Genomic DNA, 9,295 nt, shown 5'->3' with positions numbered 1-9,295 from the left:
CAAAAATGTAAATCGCCGGTGGGATGGCATACGCGGCGCTGTGATTTCCCTGAAATCGCGGAAGTTTCCTCTCAAGGCAACTTCGGGGAAATCGCGGTGCTGCGTATGCCATCCCACCAGCGATTTACATTTTCGCCAGTGGGATGGCATTTTGGGGAGACTAGTCGCCCGCAACAAAGGGAGATTTGTCACTGGCGACTAGTCTTCCAGTGTGCCACAGCCCTAAATGCTTGCCCAATTGATCAGATGACCGATATCCAAGGCTTTTGAGATATCGGTCACTTTGTCACTCCACCACACACACCAAATATCATACAAAACCTCATTTTGTACAATAATATCAGAGCATGTATGGGCACCTTAAATGTTTTTTTTTTTTAGGGGTATGCACATTTTGAGAGGCTCTTAAGACTTTCATATATTATTTGTATGCATTATTTGGGCCTCTATGGGACATATTGGATAAACCTACAGTATGTGCATTGGGTATCTAATTGTTCAGTAGACTGCAGGTATTTTTAGGATGCTTAAACTTGGCACAAAAGGATTTGTGGGAGATGGTATAAAATAGAAGCTTTCAGGTAAACTAGGGGCACTGCTGTATGGCCACCTAAAGATGTCTCCCCATTAAAAACAGAATATTTATCAGATCTTGGATAAGACATGTACATGTTGTGACCATCATCGGCATATCAAGTCAATGTAAAGTAACGTCTCAGGCACTGATACAGACAGTTCCTACCACCACCTAATTTTCCAGTAGCCGGTTTCATTTTTACAGAAATTTTCTCTGGTGTGAAAAACAATGCAGAGTTTATTAGGATATATTTTACACAATTATATAATGTCAGTTTGTTAAGTTACAAATATTACTGTTGTAGGTAGACTTCCCAAGAAACATTAGTTGCAGCAGCTGCATTTTTCTATGCCTTTTTCGCATTCACAGCCTTGCTTGCATTTATTACATTCAGCAGGACAGCAGGAGCAGCAACCTGTGGGGCAAGGAAAACCATTGTTAACCGTAAGAAGTGATTATGGACTGTTTGACAAGGATATTTATGATTATATTAAAGGGAAATAGTAGCAACAGTACATTTTTGGTGTTGAACAGATCAGTCTGCTGAAAGGAGGTTAAGTTAAATAGTGGCTGGAATTGCATCCTAAAAATTTGTTATACATTCATAGAACAATTGTACGTTTCCCTTTTCTGAAGTTTCTAAAGTTTCTAAGTTTTCTTTTCTGCTGATTCACTGCACATGCGCTGAACTTATTTCATTAGCTAAGCTAAGGGACCAATTCACAATACACACATATATATATATATATATACATATACATATACATATACAATATACAAGTCACAATTTAAGACCGATTAGTAAATATAGATAATTAATACAGATTACTACATGACAGCTCTAAAACCACTGCAATTAACAGTTTAAAGGGTGGTTCACCTTTAACTTTTACTATGTTATAGAATACCCTATTGGTAACAATTTTGCAGTTGGTCTTCTATAATTTTTAATTTGCCATCCTCTTGCCTTTTTAAAATTTTATATTTATTGAAACTTTATTCCTTATCTTCCTCTTCTTTTCTTAGCCTATTCGTATTCCAGTCTTTCATTCAAAATAACTGATAATCCATAAAAAATTAAAACCAACTGCAAAATTGCAGAATATCAAAGCCTATAGGATACTAAATGTTTACTTAGGGACATGCCAACCCAAATAAATAATTTGCCTAATGAAACAACTAAAATTCTAAGTAACTTTGCAATATACTTTCATTACACATTTATAATGATTTTTGGTTTTTTTTTTGGTTCTTGTATTTATAATTGCCATTAAAAGCAGTGTTTGTCCTTTTCTGTTCTAATGGGTTAATGTCCATTAAAAGGTGTTCAACTTTAAAACCCCTTTAATTAGCCCTGCAGCATCAGCTTCTATGACAGGCAAATCTCATTTTCTGCTTGATTAGTTGTGAGAACCCCTACATTTAACTTCTCAATAGTAGCCCAGAAGCATAGGAATGTCATGGACACTAACAAAATCTAAGATGGTGACCCAGTATGTATAATATAGCATTTCTAACCATATTTGTTTCTAGGGTTTAGTTCTCGTCTAAGGCTAATGGCACATGGGTCAGTTCTGCTGTTGTACTGTAGATCCATTACATTCCCTCCATCTGTGCGCATTTACAGGCACAGGATCTGTGCCTGTGAAATGTAAAGTATACATTTTCACACTAAAATCTGTTTTCTGCATGTGCCAACAGGCAGGTCCTGTGACTGTTAATGTACACACATAGGGGGATGAAAGCAGAACAGCTTTGCTGGGGGGGGGGGGGGGGGGGGGGGGAATCCTCCCACCACAGCTTTGCCGGCCTTGGAATTTAGAAGACAGAAGAAATAAGGTAGAGGAAACACTCACTGGAGAAAATAGCACTAATGGTAAAGCGATAAAAGTCAGTGGGGGGTACATAACATTTGGCACCCCCAGTGATTTTTACTTTTCCTTCTCCTTTAAGGGTTCTCTCATTTACATAGCACATTCGGACGTTCATGTAACTGATTATTTGCAATGCACAGATATTCGATCCGTGTCCTTACTTCTTGATGTCATCAGTGTGTAATATTCCAACAAGTTTGTGAATACACCATATCCCACTATTATAAGGTTTACAAAAATTCTCAGGTGTTATATCGTCATGCCTTCTTTAAACCACAGGAAATAGTGGTATTACAGGTTGCTGATAGTTATTAGAATAACTTATGTCATTTTTTTTTTTTTAATTGGTCTTCCTCTGACTCTTTGCAACTTTCAAATGGGGGTCACTAACTCAATCATTCAAAAAACTATTGATCTGTAAGGCTACAATTTTATTGTTGTTACTTTTTATTGCTTATTTTTCTATTTAGATCCTCTCCTATAAATATATCACAGTTTCTTATTCAAACCCTGGTTGTTAAGGCAATTTGCACCCTACTAAACAGATAACTGCAGAGATTTCACCTCCTGGCCGAACTGAATCCTTAAAATCATAGGACTGTCACAAAAACAGAAGTTGAAAATCTCACTGCGCAGTTCTCTTTCACCCTTCACTGTCCTAATTTCCCTATGCAAATTAGGATTCAGTCAAATTTTTCACAAAGGATTTGGGATTCAGCCAAATCCAAAAATAGTGGATTTGGTGAATCCCTAGTAATCGCATAAAAATGCAGTAACAAATGAAGTAACAAAGTACATATTCTGAATCTACTGGATTCTTACTTTTTTTGCAGGATTTACACTTGCAGTTTGTGCATTTACAAGCTTCTCCACAGGAGCAAGGAGCACCTAGATACAAGTAGTAACAAGTTTCAGGTGAAATGTTTTCCCACTGACATTTAGGGAAAATTAAGATTACAGGACATTGGCATGTACATTGTAGCTATTATGCAAAGAACAATGGTAAATCACATGATCCATATAGCTTATACACATTAAATGGATATTCAATGCTAATATAAATTAAGCCTAGGGACTAATTTGTAAGAAGTAAATGGAAGAAAATGCAACACATGCACACTTCACTTTAAAGGCTAGAGCTTTTTAAAATAGTTCACCAATAAAATTAGTATGTTAAAGAATGGCCAGTTCTTAGCAACTTTAGATGGTATACGTTTTTTTTTTGCTGCCATTAAAAAAAAAAAAAAACAAACAAAAAAAAAAACAAACTACCTTACACACAGAACAATTTCTTGTTCTGTGTGGCTTCACTTTGTTACTTTTTAACTTTTTTACTTATTCTATTCTGGCCTTTTATTCATATTCCAGGCTCTCATTTAAACCTCTGCCAGGTTGCTAAGGTGCTAGCTGCTGAAATGGCAAACCAGAATTTTACTAAACAAAAGCCAATAAAATTTAAAAATCATAATGATAAAGACTATACAAATGAAGTATTTGTGTATCAGTAGTTCCTTCAATTATTAAATACACAACCATAACTTTCATAGTTTCAATTCAATTATTTGCTGCACTGTTGTCATACTGTAAGCCAATAGATTCATAAACTAGATATATATATATATATAAAAAATGTTTTGCATGCACCTGGGTCAGTTACAGGCTGAAGAATGGGCTGCATTTCATCCTGCAGTCCACTGCAGGAGAATGCAGAACAAAAGTCCCATATGAGTAGCCCTAAGGCAAATTTTCTAAACTCATCTGCAGCACCCCATTGATAGTTAAAAGACTACATAACCAACACAAACACACAACAAGCATGTTTATCGATTAAAACAATGCATAACTTTATACATGAATCACATTATACATTTTAATTGCAGTTACCTGATGCACAGCTACAGTCCTGAGGGTCCATGGCAACACTAATTTCTTTCTCTCACTAAACAAGTCTAGTAAAAACCTGATGCCTGACTGCTCCTTTATAAAGGTGTGTATAGGTGTGTGCACAAGTACAACCCAGCATCAGGTGTGCATCATTAAAGATTAAACTGACTGGGAGAAATTCACAAAAGTGGACTAAAATGTTCATCTATGCCACAAAATCTTCTGAACACCCACAGTGCAGTCTAAAATGTTGTTAATAATGCAAACCAACTTTACATTGCTGTAAGTTTTAACCAAATTTGTATGGAGAAATTTAGTACAGGTATCGGACCCCTTATCTGGACACCCATTATCCAGAAAGTTCTGAATTAAAGAAAAGGCCATCTGCCATAGGCTCCATTTTAATCAAATAATTCACATTTTTAAAAATGATTTCCTTTTTCTATGTAATAATAATAAAACAGTACCTTGTACTTGATCCCAACTAAGATATATTTAATCCTTATTGGTGCCAAAACAATCCTATTGGGTTTAATTACAGTTTAAATAATTTTATTAGCAGACTTAAGGTAAGGGATCTGAATTACGGAAAGACCCCTTATCTGGAAAACCCCAGGTCCCGAACATTCTGGATAATGGGTCCCATACCTGTACTTTAGATTTAATAAAGTATTGTTTAAATGGCAATTTAACTCCAAAGTGTACAAAACCACTATATTCACAAAACAATATTTATTATTCCAATTTACTCCACTTTTATGAAACCCCCCTTGGACCGAAATTTTTTTTATTCTAAAAAATCATTAAACAACAAATTCATAATATGTTTTGTGAGGGCTAAATTACACGAGAGATTTTGATCAAATTTTATGGGTCACATTTTATCTGACCAACAAACTCCTGTCATGCAACAAAATCAGATCCTCCCTGCTGTAATATAAGGCTAATGCCTTATAATAACACTTGCCAAGAATAAACTTCTGCTTGTGCCTGCACAGGAAAGCATTGAATACGGTCAGGTGCAGGCACATGTAACCAATATCAATGCCAAAAAATGCAAGACTGCATTTTCAGTGGATATCAGCTACATGGCCCTGCACCCGGGTGTATTCAATGCTTCCCGGTGCAGGCACAAAAAGTTTCTGGGGCATATTCTCGGCAAGCATTTTTCGGCTTGCTGAGAATACACTATGGGCCCATTCATTAAAGTACGACAGGTCCGATTACTAAAAATTTGTATTTTTTCTAAAGATTAGAACTTTTGAGTATTTTCTATGATATTTTCATTAACTTACACAACTTTTTCGTGCTTTGTGATAATTTGTGCAATAAAATCGTATTTGAGTAATGAGTACGAAAGTTTCGGAATCAATTCAAGCTTCGGTATCGTGACGTTCCTTTGGTCAGGTTGGAGCTGCAGAGTGCCATTGAGTCCTATGGGAGGCTTCAAAAATCAAGTCAGAAAGTTCTTTGCGCCGTTTACGATCGCATGGATACGATAGATGCAAAAAGGTTTAATTTCTGGTGTCAGTATCTCTTTAAAGAGCCAAAATGCCATTTTTTTAAAAAATAAGAATTTGAGCTCTTCTAGTGTAGAGAGCGCTAGTGCACTCTCTCAACTTGTCACTTAAAAATAGGCAGGGTTGCTATAGAGGATTTCATTCCCTAATAGCATTCCTCTGTCAACAGCTTCTAAAAATAAAAAAAGCATGACACTCCATCTTTAGAACAGCAACAGTGACAAAGGCTGGTAGGAAACTCTCCTGGTAAAAGATGAAAACTCTGCGCTTTATCGGGGCTGAAGCATTTATATCAGATGAAGAATATGCCAAGAAAAATGTCAAGAATGTTGCCCACGATCTTTATCCACTGTTATTCAAGGCTTGCTACTTACATGAAAAGGTAGAAATAATCCATCTCTTGGTAGAAAATTGGCCACTGCAAGATTTTAACCTTGGACAACTGCTTGGCAATACAGTGGACTGCCCTGAAGATATATGCCACTGGGCATGCCAGCTTAGTCTATCAGCTTGCTTTAAAGGCTTGAAAAGCTATGTCTTAAATTGCTCATCCAACTACATGAAGAGACTTAAAGTTGTGGATTTAACAGCAATAAAAGATATTGAAATTCAACCATGCAAATGTAAGAAGACTTTGGGAAGGTGGACAAGAACAGAGTTCCTTACAAAGCTATGTTATGATCTATTAGTGGAAATGCAAAGAATGGAAAGCAACCCACTTGTCTTCAATGTGAACATCAATGTTTTTATGCACCTGTTTGTTACAGAAAGAAACTATGAGCTTGTTGTTCAAGCATTATTAATGAAATGCCACTGCCCGCTAAAAATAAGATGCGTTGACTTTAGAGCTGATAGTCTCTCGCTGAGGAAACTTTTTTATGTGCTAAAGCTTGCTGACCCGGCTTCCATAAACAAATTAGAAATTGTCCATAATGTGCCACTGGAACTTGATCATCTTGAAGTGCTTCTAAATAATGTAACTTTTCCCAAACTCTCTTCGCTTACATTGCCTGCTAGGACCTTCAATGTTACAAGATACACAGCAGAAGATGAAATTGTTTTATGTAAAGTTGGGGAAAAACTGAGCGACATAACCCAGCTGACTGAACTATGCCTGTCATTTTCTATTCTAACTGGCAAAATAAGAAAACTGCTAAGGTAAGTTATATGCATTAGAAATTACTTTTGTCCTCTCACAACAGGATACTATTTTTTCCAGTAAATGTAATTATTTATACTATTGTCAATGATAAACACTCACGTATTGTATGGGGCCCCAGAGAGCAGCACTTGAAAGGTCTAGGAAAGTAAAGAACCTTAACTCCATCAGCCCTAGATTAGTGTGTGTATAGTTAGAAAATATGCCAAGAATAAACTACACCTCACTGACAGCTGCTCTCTGTACTCAAAAGTACAGCCAATGCTCTTGTCCACACAAACTGATTTTTTTTTTTTTCCCCAAGACACACGGACACTACTTTAATCAACAAATATGGGTAGCTATAGGATTAGCCTTAGCATGTAGTCCACTGCATGACCAGTAAATACTTTTATAGGCATATTGGTGTGTGGATGAAATTAATAAAATCCCACCTTAAAAAAACTATAATTAGAAATGTAAAAGCAAGAGTTTGGCGCAGAAAAGGTTAAAACTCCCCTTTCAAGCCCTAATGCTCCTAGTTATGTACATGTTGGTTATTGTTGGTTCAGGCTTTTATAGATTTTGCTTCCATTTTCCTTTGATTTCCAAAGCATGCTTTCATTTTAAATTTGAAAAACATCTAATTCAATTTTAGAGTTTCCAAAAGACAAAGAGCTTTGTATGAATCAGTGTAAATATCTCTATAGAAAGAACTGGAAGATTACAACCTGCTTAGAAATACTGTTGTGCACATATAGAATGAGTGTTATTGCAACGTTTTAAAAACCCTGAGCCAATATACAAAAAAAAATAAGTATTTAGATAAGAAATGTTCTATGAACAAAAAAAAAGTTAACTAATCAATTGTAGATTGCAAAAAAAAATACAGTATTGTATGTATTTAACTATTTGTGTTATTTAATTGCAGCCCATTAAAAACTCCTTTGAAAATCCTCGAAATTGCAAATTGTTCTTTAAACCACGCAGATATGGCCTATCTGTCAAACAGTCTACATGCTGAGCATTTACAATTACTGGATCTTAGTGGCCACAGTGTGACAGAGCTCTTTCCATCAACATTCTTTAAGCTCCTTTCGAAAGCTTCGAGGACACTTCGAACTCTTATTCTTGAAGAATGTAATATCGGAGATAATCATGCCCATATGATTGCAATAGGCTTAGCACCTTGTCGCAAACTACAAGAGTTTAAATTCCTCGGTAACCCAATATCCTCCAGAGCCCTTCGATTTCTATTTAATATTTTTGTTGATCTTCCCCTACTTAAGTACATTGAATTTCCAATACCAAGAGACTGCTACCCTCATGATGTCAGTTACCCACTAGATGAATGTACGCTTATAAAATTTGATCAGCAAAAGTATGAAAATATAAAAGATGATCTTCTCTCAATTTTGCTTCAAGCTAATCGTGAAGATATAACAGCTGCTACTCCGCTGTTTGGAAGTTATGATCCTGCAATTGGAGAGACAAGCACTGAACTTGGGACTTGTCTATTAACGTCATTCAAACAAGCTTTAGAACATTTCACAACATCTTTGCAGAAGATGAATTAAACTGAATAAACCTCACGTTACAAACTAAATGTATTTTGAGAAATACATAAAAGGGGATCAAAATCTAAAAGAAAATGATATCTGAACTTCTGCATTTCATATTCATTTTTTACTTTCATCATGAGATATTTGCCGTTTTAGACAGCTAATTTTAACTGAATACATGAAGATAATAGACGTATGGTTCTTGGCACTAAGCCTTAAAAGAGCTGTTTAGCTGAATGCTTGCTATTAGCAGTCTAACACTGTCAAACCTGACAGAACTACTAAAAATAGAAATTGCTAAATTGCACAGTGGACTGATTAAGTTGACATTTCTTTTTTGGGGTTTACAATCCTTTTAAAGACCTATAGAATCTGAATAAAACCTATCCAGATATTTTAGATCCCAATAATTCACCTATTAAAGGAAAACTTTACCTTCAGAATGCTTAATTTATATCATAATGATCTATTAATTGATCAATGGGCTGTCAAAACTGCTTGCTGATGGCCGCATACATGCAAGATTGGTTAACAGAGACCAAAATCAAACTAACCATATGGCTGTATGTATGGAACCCAATTGGTCTATAGTTAGGTCTCTTTTTAATGCTGTACTTTTCTCCAATGCATTTCCCAGTGAATGGTGAAATGTTTTAAATAAATGCTTGGTTCAAGAGTGTTCTGCATCATTTTTCAATTGGATCACGCATAGGGTACAAAGATTTATATATTTTTCATGT

The 9,295-nt window shown here is 35.7% G+C and overlaps 2 protein-coding genes across 2 annotated transcripts; one reads left to right on the top strand and one right to left on the bottom strand.

Moving 5' to 3' along the window:
• Positions 1–796: 796 nt before the first annotated feature.
• LOC100488960 (metallothionein) lies at positions 797–4,442 on the bottom strand. Its single transcript, XM_002940036.5, has 3 exons — positions 4,336–4,442; positions 3,274–3,339; positions 797–992 (listed from the first exon to the last, which is right to left on the bottom strand). The coding sequence occupies exons 1-3, from the start codon at positions 4,364–4,366 to the stop codon at positions 901–903; spliced, it is 189 nt and encodes a 62-aa protein (XP_002940082.2). The 5' UTR covers positions 4,367–4,442; the 3' UTR covers positions 797–900.
• Positions 4,443–5,322: 880 nt separating this feature from the next.
• lrrc14b (leucine rich repeat containing 14B) lies at positions 5,323–9,231 on the top strand. The gene is made up of 2 exons (XM_002940035.5): positions 5,323–7,013; positions 7,925–9,231. The coding sequence occupies exons 1-2, from the start codon at positions 6,109–6,111 to the stop codon at positions 8,568–8,570; spliced, it is 1,551 nt and encodes a 516-aa protein (XP_002940081.2). The 5' UTR covers positions 5,323–6,108; the 3' UTR covers positions 8,571–9,231.
• The last annotated feature ends 64 nt before the right edge of the window (positions 9,232–9,295 follow it).

Source organism: Xenopus tropicalis, chromosome 1, assembly GCF_000004195.4.
Source record: "Xenopus tropicalis strain Nigerian chromosome 1, UCB_Xtro_10.0, whole genome shotgun sequence".
Classification (NCBI taxonomy): Eukaryota; Metazoa; Chordata; class Amphibia; order Anura; family Pipidae; genus Xenopus; species Xenopus tropicalis.
The sequence above is the reverse complement of the archived record's forward strand: the minus strand, read 5'-3'. Positions and strand labels throughout refer to the sequence as shown.